This window comes from Pogona vitticeps, chromosome 2, assembly GCF_051106095.1.
Source record: "Pogona vitticeps strain Pit_001003342236 chromosome 2, PviZW2.1, whole genome shotgun sequence".
Classification (NCBI taxonomy): domain Eukaryota; kingdom Metazoa; phylum Chordata; class Lepidosauria; order Squamata; family Agamidae; genus Pogona; species Pogona vitticeps.
Window position 1 is genome coordinate 82,260,020 of NC_135784.1, and position 22,209 is coordinate 82,282,228.

Genomic DNA, 22,209 nt, shown 5'->3' on the forward strand with positions numbered 1-22,209 from the left:
TGCAAATAAATATATCTTCTCAAAAGACATGGTAAATGTATGAAATTCCATTTCTCAAGATGTTGTGATGGCCATCTACTCAGATTCCTTTAAAAGAATATTAGTCAGTTTTATGTAAGACTTAATGACCTGAATCTAATGCAGTATTTATACGTTCTTAAACCCTGTGAAATAAATGCCATTAAGCATGGTTAGCTCTGCCACATATTTAGGATAATGGCTGTCAGTTACAGTTATATATTTCCTCCAAATTTAGAGGTAGAATGCTGAATACTCCTCCCAGGGAAACAACAGCAGGAGAGGATTGTTGTCCTCATGTCCTGTTGGTGAGCATCCCACAGGAATCTGGTTGGCCACTGTGAGAAGCCAGATGCTGGAATAAATTGTCCTTTGGATTATTCTACTGGGGTTCCTCATGCTCCTATGTTCCTATGTTTTCTTTAGACTGTGATTTGCAACTTTATTTCCAGGAAGAATGAATGCTAAAGCTACCTATAATTGAGCAGCAGGTGGATTATGCTCTAGTTCTCAGGGCATCTTCTTCACACTGTTCAGTTAGGGAGGGCTTTAGCGTGTGATTACTGTATATTCATTCTTCAGGTGTACCAGCTCAAACCAGAGGAAAATAACAGCAATTAGAGGGAATACTACTACATGCTATACAAATCACGGAGCATGTTCACATAGCTGTCTTTTCTTTTGATACAAAACTTAATAATTTTATAGGCTACATGTGCCATCCCTACAAAATCAACTCATTTTCCATTCTGTTTCAGGAGCACACTACCCTAAAATTGTTGTTGTTGTTGTTAAAAATACCTATATATTGCTAAAGCAGCATTTAAATTTGTGTAAAATATTTTATAAAGCAATATTGGAAGACGTTTCATAACACAAGGTTTAAATTGGTAGTTCTTTGGTTTTAGGGTGCTTTGTTTCTCAAAGGACATTAGATGGGGTGTTCCTCCATGTTGACAAAGGAAGGGACAACTAGGGATGAATGTTACGAGGAAGTCATGCAGTGGTAAACTCTTGGGGGAGAGAATACCAATACATCACTTCGCATTTGAAAAAAGAATTAAAAAGGAAACAAGCATGGTGTCCATACAGTGCTCATGTCACTGAAAACACAAGTGGGTGCAAAGTAAATTGACAGCAATATTCATCTTTGCCAAACCAATGTGGATAGAACTGATTCAAGGATCAGATCATTTTAAAAAGCCCATGCTGGTAAGATTGAAAAACTTGATCGGTTGATCAAATTAATAAATTTTACCTGTGTGTCATGTGAATAGAAATGCATAAAATGATTTAAATAATGGCAGAATTGGTATAACTGTGGTTCTTATGATCCGTGTTACACCCTTAGTATAGGAAGACCGTCCTTATTTGCTGTGAGCAGGAAGAGAAAAGTACCACACAAGTATTGCAAATTGGTTTTCAGAGCAAGAAACAAAGAGGAAATAAAGAAAGAATTGGATGTGAAGACTGCTGAGAATCAGGATATTTGAAGAAACTAGGACACAGTAGTCAGCGGCCTGGAAAACAGGAAACTGGAAGGAACTGTAGATGAAGAATGCAGAGGTATGAGCAGAGAAAGAGTCAGTGGAGGCAAAGAATTGATAAAATAGGATCTAAGCAGAAAGATCTGGAGCTGGAAGAAAAATTCACCTAAGAGAGGAGGAATTCTGTATAGACAATGTTGGAGACTGGAGAAATTGAGGACAGGTGCAAAGGTTGGACATCATTACTGTTTATTATTATTTTATTTTAAATATTTCTAGCTCTCCTTTCTCCTTAAAATGACCCAAGGCAGTTTACAACAATTAAAACACAGTATTTAAGATAGCAATAATGTCTACACAATACCGAAAGGATCAATTAATGAAATGTCAAATACATAAATAACACCAAAACCCATTTAATGCAGCAAAGTACAACAATCCATAATTGGATTGCTAACATGCGCTGGATTATGGAGAAAGCCAGAGAGTTCCAGAAAAACATCAGCTTCTGCTTCATTGACTACGCAAAACCTTTGACTGTGTGGACCATAGCAAATTTTGGCAAGTTCTTAATGGGAGTACCAGACCACCTTATCTACCTCCTGAGAAATCTATATGTGGGGCAGGAAGCAACAGTTAGAACTGAATATGGAACAACTAATTCAAAATTGGGAAAGGAGTACGACAAGGCTGTATATTGTCCCCCAGCTTATTTAACTTATATGCAGAATACATCATGTGAAAGATTGGACTGGAGCAGGGATCAGGGAACTTTTTTACCTTTCCCCCCCCCCAAAAAAAATTATATGCCGACTTTACCCCCTTGATTTGAAAGGAAGGAAATCATACATCATTTGAATTCAAAATCTTATTGAATCTATTCAAAATTACTTTGAAAGCTTCAACTTACTTGAAAACTTCAGATTTTGGAGAAATGATGTTGCTTCATCTTTGATATGAGAGCATCAATACTGGGGCTCTGATCATCCTCATTACCCCCAGGATTTTCATTTTTACCCCATTTGGGGTAATTTACCCCTGTTCCCTGACCACTGGACTGGAGGAATCCCAAACTGGAACTAAGATTGCCATAAGAACGGTCAACCTCCGATATGCAGATGATACCACTCTGATGGCAGAAAGTGAGGAGGAATTAAAGAACGTCTTAATAAGGGTGAAAGAGGAGAGCACAAAAATGGTCTGAAGCTCAACATCAAAAAAACCAATATCATGGCCACTGGTCCCATCACCTCCTGGCAAACAGAAGGGGAAGATATGGAGGCAGTGACGGATTTTACTTTCTTGGGCTCCATGATCACTGCAGATGGTGACAGCAGCCACGAAATTAAAAGATGCCTGCTTCTTGGGAGGAAAGCAATGAGAAACCTAGACAGCATCTTAAAAAGCAGAGACATCACCTTGTCAACAAAGGTCTGCATAGTCGAACCTATGGTTTTCCCAGTAGTGATGTATGGAAGTGAGAGCTGGACCATAAAGAAGGCTGATCACTGAAGAATTGATGCTTTTGAATTGTGGTGTTGGAGGAGGCTCTTGAGAGTCCCCTGGATTGCAAAGAGAACAAACCTATCCATTTTGAAGGAAATCTACCCTGAGTGCTCACTGGAAGGACAGATCTTGAAGCTGAGGCTCCAAGACTTTGGCCATCTTATGAGAAGAGAAGATTCCCTGGAAAAGACGCTGATGTTGGAAAAGTGTGAAGGCAGGAGGAGAAGGGGATGACAGAGGATGAGATGGATGGACAGTGTCATTGAAGCGACCAACATGAATTTAACCCAACTCCGGGAGGCAGTGGAAAACAGGAGGGCCTGGCGTGCTCTGGTCCATGGGGTCATGAAGAGTCACGACTTAACAACTAAACAACAACAATCCACTTTAAAAAAACCTCACTCAGGTAGCCAGTCACTCACGGAAAGCTCACTTGAAGAGAAAAGTCTTCATCTGCTAGCAGAAGGACACTAAATATGGGGTCAGTCTAGCCTCCTATGGGAGGGAGTTCCAGAGTCTGTGAGCAGCTACAGAGAAGACTCTCTCCCGTGTCCCCCACCAAATGCACCTTTGAAGGTGGTAAGACTGAGAGGAAGGCCTTACCTGGTAATCTTTCCTAGTGTGGTCCTTGGGCCCAAACTGTTTAGGGTTTTATAGATTAGAACCAGCATTTTAAACTGTGTCCATAAATAGATAATCAGCCAGTGGAACTGCTATAACAGGGGGCTGTGTGATCACTATGTCCAGCTCCCGTTAGGAATCTGGCTGTTGTGTTTTGAACCTGCTGAAGTTTCCTGATACTTTCCATAGGCATCTCTACACAGAGTGTGTTACGGTAATCCTGTCAAGATGGAATAAAGGCACGTGTCACCGTGGCCAAATCAGACCTCTCCAAGATCTGGCACAACTCGGACTCTAGTTTTAATTGCGCAAATGCACTCCTGATGACAGCCAAAACCTGGGCATCCAGACTCAAAGACAAACCTAGGAGAACCCCCAGACTTCACACCTGGGTTTTCAGGGCAAGTGTCACCTCATTCAGTTCCCTGATATGCCTTTTGAGGGACTATTACCATTTTGATCCAGATAGCCAAATGTTTACAAATCACTAGAAGATACTTCTTATTAATGTTCACATTTCTAAAAATTTTAATTAACAGAGGAACAAACACATACAATGTGATAATTACAGATTTTAGCTCAGGCAAGTTGTTATATTTGAGCATTTCAGCATCTTTCTTACTAGGTAAAGGTAACGTTTCCCCTCGACATTTAGTTGTCATGTCTGACTCTAGGGCGCGGTGCTCATCCCCATCTCCAAGCTGTAGAGCCAGTGTTTGTCTGTAGACAGTTTCCGTGGTCACATGGCCAGCACGACTAGACATGGAATGGCATTACCTTCCCACTGTGGTGGTACCTATTTATCTACCCGCATTTACATACTTTCGAACTGCTAGGTTGGCAGGAGTTGGGACAAGCGACAGGCGCTCCCTCCATCGCATGGATTCAATCTTACGACTGCTTTCTTACTTACTTTCTTTCTTACTAGCCTACATTAAAATTGACATCCCCAAAAGGTAGAAACAAAGCATTAATATAGCAGAGTACCTGGTAATAACTGACAAGTTGACTGTTATGCTGTCTTTATCAAAGTATTAAGTGCAACAGTAAATAAAGAAAGTCACATAACCTTTCAGGAGCTGCAGATTATGGCTGCTTTACTAAGCAGAACAGATGACTAAAATGCAGCTAATTTTTCTTTAGTTTGACTCATAGATTTATGTAATTTCTGATAAGTGTATTTAGAAAGTAGATTTTTGTGTAGCAAAAATAATAGATGTTATTGCAGCTGGATTACTGCTGCAATGTATAACAGGTAGAGTACTGTACAAGCCATTTTTTCAACACAGAATTACTGCTGAACTTCAGAAAAGAAAAAACAAGTTCCCATACTGTAGCCACCCTAGAAGGAATTGGTACCTTTTTATAGTAAATTACAGTTAATTTGAGAGATGTGGGTTCTGTTAGTTCTGTTAGTCTTGTTTAACCTCTGTCAGCTTAGCTACATGATGGAGAAACAACAAAAATTAGTCAAGCATGGAGAATTCCGGCTTCAGTGATTGCATAAGTAATTGATGAACTCTGTGTTAAGGAAGGCTTCAGTTTTTATTCTGACGTGAGGGGTAACCTTTTTTCTTCAAACAAGCCTTTGGCACACAACCTGTGTTGTAGCTCAAAGGAGCTCATTTCTTTTACTGATGTGACTTTGAACCGTCGTCATGTTTTAATTGTATTTGCTTTTATCTGAATACCAGTGGCTGCCTGAATAGAGTTTTAGTGGAATTATGAGATATACTATAAATTTAATTGATAAATACAGGTATCCTTTAGGGTTTCCAATTAGGCTGAAACCATATGGGTACAGTCTCCCATAATATGCTATTTGTATGAGCATTAATTTTAGCCATGCCAGAAGATTATGCCCAGGCATAGTTAGAATAGAGAATTACTTTCACATCAGCAATTTATCACATGGAATTAAAACAATTATATCTTTTCAAGTCGCCTTACAGCAATATTTTCCAGGTTTTCCTCGGTACAGTACATGCAGTAGCAGTTTGCCATTCCCTTCTTCAGGGGATGCTCTGGGACCTTGTAACTTATTAAAGACAGATTCTTCTGTTATAAGATGCTGTAGGCAATTGGACTCCTGACTCCTGGTGCGCCAGCTCACTGAGCTGCCTAACCGGCTGCCATAAGGAACAATAACCATTAAAACCTGTTTCAAACGGTCATTCACCTATACTAATTATACCCATCAATAGACACACATTTTGCTACTCAAGCAATTTAAAAGACAGCACGTGAATTTGCTTCTTCTTAATCTCTTCATATGAATAAGGCCTTTGCAGAAATCATATGCAGACTAATGTCCTCTCTCTCCTCAGTAATATTTTTGCTCACACTCACAGAGTAATTACCAGTGTCCTCTGGCAGCTTTCAGTAAAAATTAGAGTAACCAGACTGTGAAAACTGTGTAGAATAGCATAAGCGAGTGAGGGCCAGAAAAGAAGAGAAATACCAGATGTTGTTTCAGGGCACGTGCATTTCTGCTAAAAATGTGAAATATTCCTTAGAATGGAGAAATGGGCAATTACAGCAGGGCTTGCCAGCATGGGTGCATGATCAAAAAGAGAACAACTCCTAAAAGGTCAGCATGCTTCAGCAAATTCTCTCAAAGAATAATTAGCCTTGATAAAAGTGTAGACATGAATGGGCCACACCCTTAGTCTCCGTAGTTATACTCTGGAAAGAACTGGAGCAGTTGCATCTGTGGCAGCAGTGAGTAAAAGGATGTTCATTCCCACATGTGTTATTTACAAAATGATGAATTATTACTTTACATGTACACTCTGCTTTTGAGCCCTGTTCTGCTCTTTTCAATTTTTAACCTGCCCCTCCCCAGAGGACTCAAGTCTACTGACAACCACAATAAAAGAATCAATATTTAAAACATCAATGCTGAGGGGGAAAAACAAGAATTCACAGCTAAAAATTCCAGGCACCAGAAATGCATTGCTCCCAGAGGCTCAAGCTAGGTAAAGATTATCATTTCGCACATCAACTTCAGTTTTAACACATGTCAGATTATCTTACAGTCTGTTTATATATTTTGGGGAAAATACACAACTGGCATTGGTCAGTGTTGTTGACTCTAGGATCACAAACATAAATGTAAGCACGTGTATGATTTTCAGAAGCAGAGCAGAAAACTGAGTAACTTCAGTTATGTTCTGATTACTCCAGTGATTGATGTGCCATTATCCTTTCCCCCATCTTAAACCTTTACTTCTGCTTCACAAACAGGACAACTATTCCCAGCCTAGAAGTATTTATATTTCAGAACCGATAACATTAATGTTAGCAATATATATATAGGTATATATCTAGTAAGTAGTAGTAGGCATCCTTCAGTCTCGAAAGACTATGGTAGCGTGCTCTGTATGGAGGACTTGGAACAGCGTCTAGTGTGGCTGAGGAGGCCAATTCGAGAGTGACAATCCCTTCCACACTGGAGACAAATCCAATCTGTCCCCTGTCCAGCTCCCTGGTTTTGTTTCCTTTGTGACTTCCTCTTTGCCTCAGCCTGCTGGACAAGGGTCTCTTCAAATTGTGAGAGGCCGTGATGTACTGCCTGCCTCCAGGCTGAACGATCAGATGTCAGAGTTTCCCATCTGTTGAGGTCTATTCCTAAGGCCTTCAGATCCCGCTTGCAGATATCCTTGTATCGCAGCTGTGGTCTCCCCCTGGGGCGATTTCCCTGCACTAATTCTCCATATAGGAGATCCTTTGGAATCCGACCATCAGCCATTCTCACAACGTGCCCAAGCCAGCGTAGACGTCGTTGTTTCAGTAATGTATGCATGCTGAAAATTCCAGCTCGTTCTAGGACTACTCTATTTGGAACTCTGTCCTGCCAGGTGATACCAAAAATCCGTCGTAGGCAACGCATATGGAAGGTGTTCAGCTTCCTCTCCTGCCGGGCACAAAGGGTCCAGGACTCGCTGCAGTACAGGAGTGTGCTCAGGACACAGGCTCTATAGACCTGGGTCTTGGTATGTGTTGTCAGTTTCTTATTGAGCCATACTCTCTTTGTGAGTCTAGAGAACATGGTGGCTGCTTTCCCAATGCGTTTATCCAGCTCGACATCTAGAGAGAGGGTGTCAGAGATGGTTGAGCCGAGGTACACAAAGTCATGAACAACCTCCAATTCTTGTGTGGAGATGGTAATAGAGGGAGGTGAGTCCACACCCTGGCCCATGACTTGTGTTTTCTTCAGGCTGATTGTTAGTCCAAAGTCTTGGCAGGCCTTGCTGAAACGATTCATGAGTTGTTGGAGGTCTTCAGCAGAGTGGGCAACAATGGCTGCATCGTCTGCAAAGAGGAAGTCCCGCATGCATTTCAGTTGGACTTTGGTCTTCGCTCTCAATCTAGAGAGATTAAAGAGCTTTCCATCTGATCTAGTCCGGAGATAGACACCTTCTGTTGCAGTTCCAAAGGCATGCTTCAGCATGACAGCAAAAAAGATCCCAAAAAGTGTTGGTGCGAGGACACAGCCCTGTTTCACTCCGCTTCGGATGTCAAAGGGATCTGATGTTGAGCCGTCAAAAACTACAGTGCCTTTCATTCCATCGTGGAAGGACCTGATGATGTTAAGGAGACGAGGTGGACATCCAATCTTGGGAAGTATTTTTCAAAATATCTAGTAAACAGCCCTGAAAAAGAACTATACTGTACAACAAATGCTAAATGTTTTGTTATGTCTGCAAATATCCACTCTTTTTGAGCCAGAGTGAACTATTCAGAGCTATTTCCATTGCTAAAAGTATTTGTATCTGACAGTTTCTTAAAGATATCTTTAAAAGAGGGCTACAGCTTTAACTAAAGCTGCAACTACACAGGTAAATAGTGTAGGATTTGTTAGGGACTATGCCATGGCTGTTTCAAGGAAATAAAAAGTTTCCCAGAGAGATACCCCCTTCGGTATCAGTGATCCACAGGGATTTCTTTCATGCTGAAGCAGCCTTCAGAAACCATGAAATCACCCAGTTTGATGAGATCTACAAATGTAAATTAATTTAAGTTATATTTGTAATCATGTTGAATGATACCAGGGCCAAAACAGAATCCTACAGCAGTCTGCTGGTCACTTTTCTCCAATTTGATGAGGAGCCATCTTTGGGTAAAATCCACTGGACCTGACTATAAATCCACCTGGCTATAGTATTTTCTAGTTCAAATTTTGCCAATTTTGCAACAAGAAAATCAGGGGAAACTAAGGTTTTAAAGATGGGAGAAAGAGATCATTCATACCAAAATCTAATACTGTATATTTCTAATGAGAAAAGAATATCATAAACTAGATTTGGAAGAAAATTAAAATAACAAAAATGGGTGGGTACATGCATGGTATATTTCCTTTGAATGAAATAAGGACCAATAACATTAATCAACAAATGTATACAATTAATTGATTTAAAACATCATAATCTGGCACTATTTTTAATCTGTCAGTCCTCTGGACTTTTGACTTCCTACTTTTTTTGCAGTCATTTTCCTGTATTCCTTTCTGTAGCAGAGGCTGTACTGCTACTACTACTTTACATTTATTTAGTGGCCTACAAAGAACACAGAAGTGATATGGCTTCTGTCCAGAGGGTTTGGAATCTAAGCCAGGCAAAGCTGTGAAGGGGAAAAAAGCTGGCATTAAAATGCTCAGAACAACAAGAGAAAGCTGTTTTCCAGGAAAGGCATTGATATATCACATACCAAGGATGTTGCCGCATACACACCATGATATTTGGAACATCAAGACCTATAAAATAAGGGGTAGAAACTGAAGCAGAAAGTATGAAGAAGCCATAGCCTACTAGGCCCAAAGTGCTTGCCATTCCAGACATTAATGGAAATGTGAATTATATTCATTGCTGTATATGTACTGGGATTCTTTATTGCGCTATAAGGCAGTCTGAAATCCAAAATGCATTCAGAGCACTACTGAATTTTTAAAAATTTCTTTTCATAAAAAACATAAATTGAGATACTGTCTTCTACTGTAGTCCTGATAGTCATCTAAAGAGGCCCTGCTTTCCGTACTAGCCACTACTGAGATCTGTTATGCATTCAGAGCAGGACATATAGTATAGTATAGTGCTGCTATTCAACTGTGTTGAATATTCCTACTTCTGATAGAACAAGCTCCAACAATTATTAATCTTAGACATACCTTGAAGACATACTTATTTTTGCAAGCCTTCCTGATAAAATTCAGCCTACCATGTATTTACTATTACAGCTGACAGAAATAATATATATTGATTTTATGGATTATTTTGTATGTTTTATTACATAATGTAGCAATATTTACACATAATGTTCATATTTGCAATATTTAAATATAAGCAGTGTGTAAAGGTTGCTGAGGAGGAAAGGGAGAAAGATCCAGATTTTTAAGGACTAAAAATGGGTTGCTTTGGGAAAAAATGGCTCTGCAACAATCCTGTAAGACTTGACCACAGGGGGAAGGGAAACACTAGTTACCCCCAGAATGATTCTGATGTTCAACAGGTTTCTCTTGATTAAATTTCTCTATGCCTAATGGTTTTACAGTATTTGAGATTTACAATGTAAACTGTCTGATAAAACAGCATAAAATCATCTATGTCTTACTATATGATGGAAGAATTTAGATAGTGACAGAAAGTCTCTGTCATACTGGAAAAGAATATAATAACAAACTTCTCTTTGTGGAGCAAGTTCCATGGTCAGAGATGCTGTGCTATCCCATATCTAGAAAGCAGAATTCTACTAGTTGCAGAATCACTAATTGTAAAAACACTCAGTTTTCTCAGCTCAATATCTTGCAATTAATTACCTAGCTTTGATTCAGCAATATAAACCTGCAATCCCACATCTTGGTTCTTCACCATAGAAGGACATGACAGAGTGTCAAAAAGCAGTGGTGCACCTAAACAAGCAATCCCCATGTCCTGCATTCACTATTGCGCTGAAAAGGGAAAAGAGGTAAATCCAAATTCTGGCTCTTTATCACATACATTCTTCAGCAGACTATTCCATTATAATATAAAATATCTTCTTCATGTTGGACAGATGATAACAACCCAGGATTTTTATGACAGCAATAGAGATGCAGGACCAGGAAGCATTAAATCATGGGGTACTGGGGGACTTCACCAGCCAGAGTAGATTTGATTTAAATCAGTTTGATTTCTAAAAACCATTGATTTATATCCATCTTGTCACCAGCACACATGTAATTGATCCTTGACATGTAAACACAGGAATCCTTTGCAAGTCTGTTTGCATATTCATTTATCAGAAAGAGGATAGAGCAGGGGTCAGGGGACTTTTTTACCTTTTACCCCCTAAAAAAATTATAAATGGCAACATTACCCCCTTGATTTGAAAGGAAGGATCTTGGTCACACATGGCCAGCTGAGTGCTGCCGACTGCCCCTGGACTGCCCATGCCCAGGCTGCCTCCTCCTCCTCTGCCGTCACCTGGCGGGGCCGCGCTCAGTCCTTGGCCCCATAGAGGCGGCTCCCTTTTTCCGCCGGCGGGTGGCTCCTGGGCAGCCATCAAAGAGCAGCAGGTGGCTCGCCTGCTGGGGGCGCCCGACACTGCCTCCTGCTCTGGTGGCTGTTTGCCGGGGTGGGCACGTTAGGCCTCGGCATCAGGGCTCCCACGGGCCTCACCATTGAAGTGCCACAACAGCTGTCGCATGGAGGGCGAGAGGCTCCACCAGGCCTGGCTGGCCACCGCAGAGGCGCCGCTGAAGGAAGCCGCACAGCCTGGTGAGTGCCGCTGTCGCCTGATGGGCTCCTCTGGGAATGGAGACAGGGTATGGGGCAGGGGCGGTGGCATCCCAGCGCTGAGAGGCTGAGCCTGGTCTGGGCTGCCATCATGGCCGTGTCCTCCCCTCTCCACCGTGATCCACCTCTCCAGGCACTGGAAGGAGAGGCTCCTCTTGGCTGGGGTGCTCTGGCCACTCACCCCGGCCTCGCCCTCTGCCATGGCCAGGCCCGCCACCGCCATGGCTGCTGTACGCTGCCAGCTGGGGCCCATCACCAGCCACCGTGGCTTGGTTGCAGCCGGGCCGCAGAAGGGGGTGGGAAGGGGGCAATCACGCAGCCAGGGACCCCTCTGGGCAGAAGAGGAGGAGGAGGGAAGGGGGTTAGGGTCCCATCCTCATTACCCCCAGGATTTTCATTTTTACCCCACTTGGGGTAATTTACCCCTGTTCCCTGACCACTGGGATAGAGTGTAATTGGTCTTAAGAAAAGAAAATGTAATAGTCTTTGAATATTCATTTTTAGCTTGTGAAAGAAACAGGGCAAAACATCATGTATCACTTGAAGGGTTTGTGCATCCCAGCTATATAGAATGATAGTTAATGAACAAGGACTTGATTTTCAACCTCTAAATATTTTGGTTAGGTATTACCATGGATGCCCTGCATATACTGTTTAATTCCTGGCAGTACTTCTATAAACAAGTCTAAAGCAGAAGTTCCCAAACTTGTCAGCACAAAGCCATCTTTTTTCTTTTTCAGAAACCTCCATTCCTTCCTTTTACCATTAGTGAACCCCCTTTTAACAAACAAATTTAAAATTTATTTAAAATTTAAAATAAACACAAACAGGTTGTTGCGGGTTTTTTGGGATCTTTGGCTGTGTTCTGAAGGTTGTTCTTCATAACATTTCGCCAGTCTCTGCGGCCATGGGCATCTTCAGAGGACAGCACTCTGTGCTCTGGTGCAGTTTGTTTGGGAGTTGAGTATTTATGGCTGTGAGATCAGCTTTTGTCCTTTTCAGAAGATGGATGATTATGGTCGATCAGTGTGTTTTTGTTGTGGGTGTATTGTTGTGATGAGGAGAGATCACCAGTCCTTGTGGCTGGGTAGAGTTTGTCGATCTTGTGCACGCTGTATTTTTCAGTGCTGGGAGCCAGGTTTTGCTGGCTCAAACTTTCTTCTTTCTTGTTGAAGTTCTGCTGGTGTTTGTGGATGCTTCGTTTTGTGCATCCACACCAGAATCAAAGAACATGAGAGACAATGCAGACTAAAATAAACAGGAAAATCGGCAGTAGCTGAATATGCCCTAAAACAAGGGGACATGAAATTCTATTTCAAAATACAGTGGTGCCCCGCATAGCGAGGTTAATCCGTTCCGGATTAACCCTCGCTATGCGGAATCGTCGCTAAACGGGTAGGGAAAACGTATTGAAACGCATTAAACTTAGTTTAATGCGTTCCAATACCTTGCTTACTTACCCGTTCAGCGAGGATTCCCCTTGCCGGCAGCCATTTTCGCGCCCTCGCTAAGCGAGGGCAGGGCGTGAAAACGGCTGCCGGCAGCCATTTCCAGGCTTCCGGCGGCCATTTTGGAGCCGCCGTACAGCTGTTCGGCGGCTCCAAAATGGCCGCCGCAATACCCGATCTTCGCAATGCGGGTTTTCCCCATTGCGAAGATCGGGTATGTTTCCGTATAGTGATCCCGAAAAAGGGATCGCTATACGGAAACATCGCTATACGGTGCACTCGCTAAGCGAGGCACCACTGTACTGAAATATTGGACACCACCAGCAATCATTACATTAGATTGCACAGGGAAGCCACTGAAATCCACATTAAACACAAACACATAGTTAAAATTTATTTGAAATTAAATTAGGCACAAATAGCTTTTTCTATTATAGCATGAAGGACGTTCCTCAGGATGTGCATGAAGATTCATGGCTTTTAGCATCTTGTTTGTTTGTTTGTTTGTTTTATAAGCTACCTTTTGCCTGATAAGGGGACCCAAGTCAGCTCACAAGATAAGGGGACCCAAGGTGGCTCTTAGTTCCTAATAACTCTTTGAAACATCACCTGAAAAAAAATCATGTTAAATATTTTCTCTCTCCAACACCTTCTCTGGCAGACTGTTTGTCAAGTGCAAAAATTATCTGAAGAGGCCAAAGAAAACGAACATTTAAACTTTCTAACAAATTGCTCTACATGAAAGAGATTAAATGAATAATGCAAAATAAACAATAGTACCCAGGCCCTTCAGCCTAATTTTATGTGGCCCCTGGACTAATTTCATCCAGGTGAGGGGAGCTGAAAGAGACAAAAAGAGGATATAAGAGGAAAAGCAGAACAACACCACAAAAATAGAAGGGGCAGAAAACTTTCCAGCAAGCAGTCAGATTTCTGGTGGGTGTGGGTGAGTAGCAAAGACAGCCAAAAAGAGCAATGGAAGGGGAATGGGGCAGAAGCCCTCTGCAAGTGGCCTCTAGCAAGAGAGATCTCTTCCCCTTACAGGAGCCTGCTTACTGGGAGGAAGCAGGGAAGGGGCAGACAAAGCAGTGCACAAAGGGACTGGCAGGGGGAAAAAGTGAGTGGGTGAGAGGTTGGCAGACAGAGAAAGAGACTGGCTTCAATCACTTTTGGCTCCACTGCTACATGGAGCATCCAAATGATTATCCCCAAGAAATAAAGGCCTCTATATGAAAAACAAGGAGGAAGAAAATGTTGTCTATTTCCAAGATAAAAGGCACACAAGTTTATTATTGGCCAGAATCCTACTGGAGTTTGTGTAAAGTTTCCCTAATGTAGTGTATCTTATTATAGTTAAATTACAAAGTGCTAAGATGTAATCTGATTATGTGCCTGATTCCACACCCAATTGCACCACTAAGATTGTCCCAATGTCTCATCAATTAACCATGTTTAATTATGATGCTCCACTTCTGTGCTATGTAGCATATGACGCAGCAAGGATTTTCCAGCTCATTTTGTCTTGTGCGAGAGTTTCAGAGTCTTCCTGTGTAATATGTAGGGTCTTCAGGTCTTGCGTCAATATTCTTTGCCATGTTATTTGAGGGCATCCTCATAGTTGTTTAGCACCAGAGGTGGTCCAACTCGTTGCTACCTTGGGAATCCGATTGTTCTCCATATGAAAAATATGTCCAGCTTGTTGGAGTCTTCTATGTTATGAAGTTTACATGAGTTGTTCCTTGTTGGTAATGTGATTGAAATATCAGATATTTAAGATTCGGCTGAGACACCTCTGCTGGAAGACACTGAGCCTCTTGTCAATACTTACCGATGCCCATTTGCTGACCATATTTAGCTGTGGTAATTTATGCAGACCTTCCACACCATCAACAGGATTACAGTCATTAGGTTATCTAAATTTACCTTCTTGAAAGTAATGCAATATTCTGGAGTATGTACACACATACACAAAATACAACACTGTCTACAGTCTAAACTAATCCACACCTCAGAAGAGCTAGCCTATGTGGTCTGAGGCAAGCTACACAATTCCATGGTGCCCCCAGAAGAAGGGAATTGTAAACCACTTCTGAGTATTTTCTACCTAGAAAATCCCAAAAAGGGTCATCATAATTCAGAATGGAGTTGATGGCACACAATTATTATTGTCCCATGTGCAAACCCAAGACTACAACATTTCCTCTTTTTTCACTATCTGTTTCAAAAAAGAAAAAAAATAAGGAGTCCATATCCTTTCTTAGAATTGACACATTTTCTTTTATTTGATTATATATTTCTGTTAGATTTCTATTGTTGTTGCTTTTTACATAATTTTTAAAAAGTGGGAGACAAAGAAGCATTTTGCTAAAGATTACTGCTGAGCATTACTGAGGTTTGATAACATGCAGAAAGAGATCTTAATAATGAATTAACTAGAAAATGGAATACTGTTAATCCCAATGGCATGCTAGACTTTTATAAATAAAATACATTTGCATGTCTTATGAGTTGTTTGTAATTTAAATTTGAGGAATGATTTATGTATTTTAGTGAAATTATGGTCAAAATGCATACCCCTTTCACTACAAGACATATATTTATTGACTGGTTTGACTTCTGAATTGTATACAGATTAGAGATTTGCAACTACATGGGTTAATTCAAATGGAGATATTAAATAGGAATTTCACACTCACATATGCCTCTCCAGCCCCTCTAACTCAATTTCCCTCAATTCCAACGGGCTACTTAGCTCCCTTGCACTATTTATTATTTTGTACCCAGTTTCCTTAAACATTTTCACTCATGTAATAAACTCAGTTCACACGTCCCTCAGACTACTTCCTATAAATTCAATATTTAAAGTGTTCCTCTTCCTTTGACCACCTACCTTTAAGATGCTATTTCATGGTACCAGCCTGTGTCACTGGCATGGCAACAGACAAGAGAAGAACTTCTAAAAACCCTCTTATAAAGACAGCTGACTGGATAGCTCAGTAAGTTGGGTACCTAGATGCAGAGCCAGAGGTCAGAAGTTCAATTCTCAACTGTGTTTTTGCAGGAAAAGTGTTGGCCTGTATAACTCTGGACAAGTTATACAGTTCCAGAGCACCACCAAAAGAAGAAATAGTAAACCACTTCTGAGTATTTTATACCTAGGAACCCCTGGTAAGTCACAATCAACATGATAGCTTACAGAAAATATACTTGACAATATTGAGTCTTGTACTAAACTACAGTATGTATCTAGCAACAGGTCCATGGTTAAAACAATAAGTAAAAAACTGTGAGAAGAGTAAGTACTCAATTTAAAATGTGTGACTTTAAAACACTATATCTTTCCCTAGACCAAGACCAAGCCTCGGTCCAAGGCTAGGTTTTGTCCAAGATTAACTGCTACTGTATGTTGTTAAGATACTGAATAGAAAGTTCAGAAGATCAAGTGGCAATAAAAAAAGTAATTTACATTCTTAGTTCACAGTCTTATTACAAATGAGTTCTACCTAGGCAGCCAGCTCTCCATGACGTTAAAGATATCAGGCATTTGGAAGAAGGGGATTAGTACCATTAGGTTTTCATTTACAAGGGTAAATGAAAACCTGAAGCACAATTCTGTGCACATTTGCTTAGAAGCAAATCCCACTATGTGCAATGGAGTTTATGCCCAGATGAGTGTATATAAAGCATTCAAACCTAAGGATCAATGTAAAGTCTGAACAAAAATACATCAGGCCGGAAAAAGAGCCTGCTAAAAATAGGAGGCAATACAGATAGTTGTTTTATACTGAATCCGAACACTGGTCTATTTTACAGTGACCCTGCTGGGTTTCTTTCCTAGCCTGTCCTGAAAATACCAGGGACAGAATATGGAATCTTTTCTGTGCAAAACATGTTATTTAGTACTGAGCTATATTCCTCTTCTGTCATTGCTATCGTTGCAAATATATTGCTCTACCTTAGTATTCCTCATTTCAGTGGGTAGGCTCTCTTGCATTTAAAACACAGTACAGATATCACTGGAAATTGTGAAATTAAACACATTTCTGTATAATAAACGTCCCAAACAAAATACGTCTTGCATTAATCAAAAAAGCCTTTTAATAAGACGTATGGCACAAATACCCTGTTGCCCATAGAAATATCTATTATCTGATATTATACTTTCCATCAGCATCACATTCCTGATTGTCTAAGCTGACACAACTGTTTGTTGTTTTGCTCATCAGGCTGACATGAATACCCCACAGTTCAAAACTGCCCATATCCATGACTATTTTAGCATGTTCCCTAAGCAGAAGCCTAGAAAAACTACAAAATAAGCATGCATTAATCAGGGCACAAAAAGGATAGGATGTCTATTATGACAGAGAAAAGATGAACTGGTTGTCTAGGTTTGGAAGAAGGTCCAGCACGTTTCTGCACAAATGTATTAGTACTTGGATGGCTTCCCAGCTCTTCTCTTCAACACATCACAGCAGGAGTGTCACTGAAAAGCCTCAGTGCGCAATGCCTGAAAACAAAATAGTCTACTCTCTATCAGTAACACTATATGGTGCATAAATGAATCTAGGCTGCAACATTAAAGAAAGCTTCCAGAGGCACACATTTCCAACGGTAGTAATTAGAAGGTCCCAGTACAAAAGCATTTGTTTTCTTTCTGTCTTATTTGTACATGATGAGCCACACACATCTCCCAAGCTTTAAACAAGTGTATTTGCCAAAGCATTTAAATATCCATTTATTCTTATGTCACTGGTAAGCTTTGCTTTGCTATGCATTGTCGCTTGGCCTATAGCTTCCCTATATCAGCCAAGATGTAAATTTCAAATTGAAACTCTGCGAAATAGAAATAGCTGCAATATTATAAATCCAGCATCACTTTTTCTGTATACAGATGATAAATCTACAAATGGATTACCTTTTCAGAAGTGACTTAAAATTAAAGACATTACCAAAACACCTATCCATACAACTTTTAAGTATGATAAACAAACATTTAAAGAAATTAGCACAGAACAAGCTGCATTGTTTATCAAATTTATTCTACAAACTTTTAGTTTCAAAAAATTAAATAGTAAAACATCCAGTTCAGCCAGAATCAAATGTTTCAATCATGAACTTTCATGATAATGAAAATGAAAGTTCAGTATTAATCCCAAAACAGAGCATGGAGCTATTTGAATTTTCCAGAACCCACTATTGCCTCTATGCAGCAAGAGATCATTCAACAGTAAAAGTCCTTCTTAAATTTGCAAATATACATAATCCACTTCTTGATTAACTACACTTCTATCAATGTTTTCAATAAAAAGTAACTCAGAATTTAGATGTAATTGATATTTTACTATAAGATGCTGGATGCTGAAAAATAGTACTTTGTCGACTTTTTAAAATAACTATCATCTTTTTTGCTAACTTTCATGTTCCACCCTGCTGCTTTCCATAGTAGACATCTGTTTTACTCTAATATGAAGATTGCTGGGTTTTTTAATTGATTTAAAATTGACTATATGTGGCATCTTACCTAATTATTATATTATTACCTTCCCTCGGTATGTTGTATTTTCCTTTGTGAGACACTATACTAAGCACTCATATTTTTGTTCAGCTCCTTCCCTACACAGATGTACAACATGCAGATTATATAACCCTTCTTTTCTATACATGACAGAAAGGCTACAATGTATATATATATATATAAGCATTAGGCCAATGCACCATCATATGTATAATTATAAGGCAACATCGTAACAGTGTAAGTGACAAAGGAGTGCTGTGGACCTTGTTGTAAGGGAAATGTTTGTTCTTGTTGACAAGTCAAGCCAAAACTATTACTTGAGAATCTAGAGATTGTGAAGAGCTACTTGTGGTTCCTCACCATGTCCTTCCTTCTTTGTTTTGTGTGCCACTCATTCCTCCCTTTGCTGTGTAATCAGCATCCCATTCATGCTTCTCTGCTCCCTTCTCCCCAACACAGCCCGCACTACTGCACTCTGAAGAAATCTTCGCCTGTGTGATAGCAGCACATGCTCCTATCTTCTCCAGCACAGTGGAGAAGATTTTCCTACTCGTGGTTAAATACTATCAAACATAGGCAGCCTGTCCTCTTTCTCCTAAAAGATGACTCTCAAATGGCACCCAGCACAGTCTTTCTATAAATCTTTGGCTTTCCTGCGGTGTCCCTTCAGAGAACACCAAAACTCTACCACAGGAGATAGAGCCTGTCTTGTTGGACCGACACTGGCAACATAAGGGGCATTGTACAGACCAGCCTTCTGAAATGAGGGGGCACCCATCCGTGACTTTCTAGGATTAAGGGAGACCCTTTTGGGAACCCAGGTGATTTCCTTCCCATTTAACACCAAAATGAGGAAAGCTACAAGGGAAGCCAGACCATGCCTCTCTGTCTTCCTATCCACCCAATTCTGGTGGGGAGGCACCCTCTACCTCACAACCGCCCTGAACCACCTTTTCTCGCGCTTCGCTCGGCTGTCTCCCGAGGTAGAGGCTCGTTCTCTCCTGCCTGACCCCTCGTTCCTCCTCAGCATCGCTACAGCCCTCCCGAGATTGAGGGGGGGGGTCCCCGCTCGTTGCTTCCCCCCCAATGCGTGGTCCCTCCTGCTCCCCCCACTCCACAGGGCCATCAGCCTCCCTTGTTCGCCCAACCGAGCCCCGCGGTGTCTCCCACCTGGCGGAGGGTCCGTGCGGCTGCGCGGGGCCCGGTGCGGTGGCTGGAGCCCTGCCCGGAGGGAGCTGTCCGCTAGTGCCTGGTGCTGAAGGCGGCTTGGCGAGCCCCGGCGACGTGGAGGGTCCGGCGGCGGAGCCGGGGGGCATCTGCCCCTCGGCTCCCGCGCCCTCCAGGCTGGCCTCGTTGCCCATGGCGGGGCGGGGGGGGGGCGGCAGCAGCTGCTGCCGGGATAGGGACAGGCTCCCTGAGCGTCCTCAGCGCAGCGCCGCCTGCGCCGCCATCAGCCTAGCTCCACCATCGCCGCCTGCCCCATCCGCACTGGGCATGCGCCCACTGGAGCGCGAGCGCGGCATCCACCCCCCCTCCGAGAGGGCGCGCTTCACGCGGGGGGGGCGCGGACACGCCACGGGCGCGCGGTCCGGAGCCAATGGCAGCTGGCGCAGAGTTCAAGCCTGCCCACCGTGAGCACGTGCATGACGCGACCAATGGAGGTGCGCCTAATTCGTTTCGGAGGCGACCTTCCTCCCGCCCTCAGGCATTCTGACAGCGGGCTCGCGCCTGAAACGTCAAAGCTGGAGAGCAACGACTCCCGTGGTATTGTTAGCGGGCACACGCCCAGGCGGGCGAAGCAGACCCCTCCGTGGCCCCCCTCCCACTCAGAAGGCGCAAACCTCGGAATGGAATAGTTGGGATAGGAATTCCTTTTGCCTTTGAGCCGACCAATGGGAACTTGCGTTCGTTCCCTCCACCATTTACCTGCCCAATGGGAGTCCTTTCTATCGCACTCCACCCTTCAGCACATGTATGGCGCGCCTTCCTGTTTCGCCCAGTGGATGGGTCGGAGGCTCTTCTTCTTCTTCTTCTTCTTCTTCTTCTTCTTCTTCTTCTTCTTCTTCTTCTTCTTCTTCTTCTTCAACTGAACCACCTTCGCCCACCCTCTGCTCCTGACCTGGCCAATGTGCAGTCACAATCACGACTTTTGCCCTTGGCCTAAGGAGGGCATTACAACTGGGGCCAAAAGGACGCCAGGGGCTGTCTTCTTACCCCGTCCAGTTCTTACCCCAAGCTTGGACTGTTTGCCCATCTCATAAATTCTTGGGAGAAAGAATACACTGAATGTCGATAGCGTTGTGCAGTGTAGACCCTTGATAGAGAAGAGTGAGCATTATTGATATGGAGCATAAAGTATAGGAGGCTGTCTTGTATGTTTGTAACATTATCATAGGCAATAGAATAAGGCTGAGTAGCAGTGTTTGTGTTTACCTGTAAGATTGCCACGTTTCAGGGCAGCAACTGGAGTTTCAAAAAGCTGCTCTGTTTTAGCAGGCAAGAGCACTGTCAGTTCTTACGTGTTGTGAAGTCAGAAACAACTTACAGTGAACCTAATAGGACTTTCAAGATAAGAGATATTTAAGGAGAGGCTTTACCAGTTCTAATTGTCCAGTGAGTTTCTGTGGCCGAGGAGGGTATCAGGCCTGAGTGTCATGAGTACTAGTCTGTCACTCTATCAAGTACACCACACTGAGTGTCCTAGCACTAGGATAGGATATACAGGCTTTTGTTTTGTTTTGTTTTTGCTGAAGATGGTTTTAAAGCCTGGGCACCCAAAGCCATCTATTCCTATCTGGTGCAAGGGTTCACTGGCCCAGTGTGAGGGTGCTTATATGTGGATTGTTCTTCGACGACATCACCACACCAAATAGTGGGGAGGAAGAAGAGGTGGATTGCAAAATGCTATGGATGCTTAAAGAAATGTACGTGCCATAGCATTTGATCGCCCTCATGCATAATTCTGGACAAGAAGCTCTTGTTAAGGTAGACTATGGAGAATGGTTTCTCATAAGCATGGATATCATAAAAGGGTGTATCTCCACCCTCTTTTCTATCTGTATATAAAATATATGCAGAAAACTAGATTAGATTCAGATAAAGGAGGAATGAAAATTGATAGAAATAGCAATAATTTGGACTATATAGATGCAGAAAGTGGTGATTACTAGAAATGGCTACAGATGAATGAAAAAGAAGAAATTGCAAAAGCAGTTGAATGTTAACATTAGAATAATGATGACAGGCATATTAAAATAATGATGGCTTTACTTTAATGTTAACAGCAAAGGAATTTGTATACTTTGGTTCAGTCATCAATCCAAATGGAGACTGCAGCCAAGAAATCAGAAGACTGAGAATCAAGAAGGATTACTATACTGTGGTGTTACTAATGTACATATGAAGAAAGGCAGTAGAGCCTTACACTTACCATGAACCATTAAAAAAAGAGTATGTGCTGCATCAAATCAAGCCTAAATTCTCCGAAAGCAAAAATGTCTAAACTGAGATTATCATATTTTGTATCAGGTGAAGACAAGGCTAGAAATGACAGTAATACTGGGGAAAGTTGAAGACAGCAGGAAGGGAAGACGACCAAATAAGAGATGCATTGACTCAAAAAAATGCAGAACCTCAAGGGTTATTAATAACAGGACCATTTAGAGGCCACTATTTTGTAGAGTTGCGACAAATCATATACAGTATAACAGTATAACACCAGAAAAAGTTGATAAGCAAAATGTATATTTAATACAGCTCTTTCTCCAGATTATATATATATATAATCTGGAGAAAGAGCTGGTGGATACACATGCTTAGGCCCACAGTGCTATTTGGAA

At 41.8% G+C, this 22,209-nt stretch overlaps 1 protein-coding gene across 4 annotated transcripts in view; it reads right to left on the minus strand.

The window, feature by feature from the left end:
* BSN (bassoon presynaptic cytomatrix protein) overlaps positions 1-19,897 on the minus strand; it is a 344,713-nt gene extending 324,816 nt beyond the window's left edge. For 3 of the 4 annotated variants that reach the window (XR_013541776.1, XR_013541777.1, XM_078385504.1), the window contains exon 1: positions 19,541-19,896. Coding sequence is in view for 2 of the 4 variants with exons in the window: in XM_078385504.1 (XP_078241630.1) it covers positions 19,541-19,731 (191 nt within the window). In the remaining 2 variants the exon portion in view is untranslated. Of the gene's footprint in view, positions 1-19,540 lie in introns of all 4 variants that reach the window. The other variant, XM_072989839.2, reaches the window with a different exon arrangement.
* Positions 19,898-22,209: the final 2,312 nt, after the last annotated feature.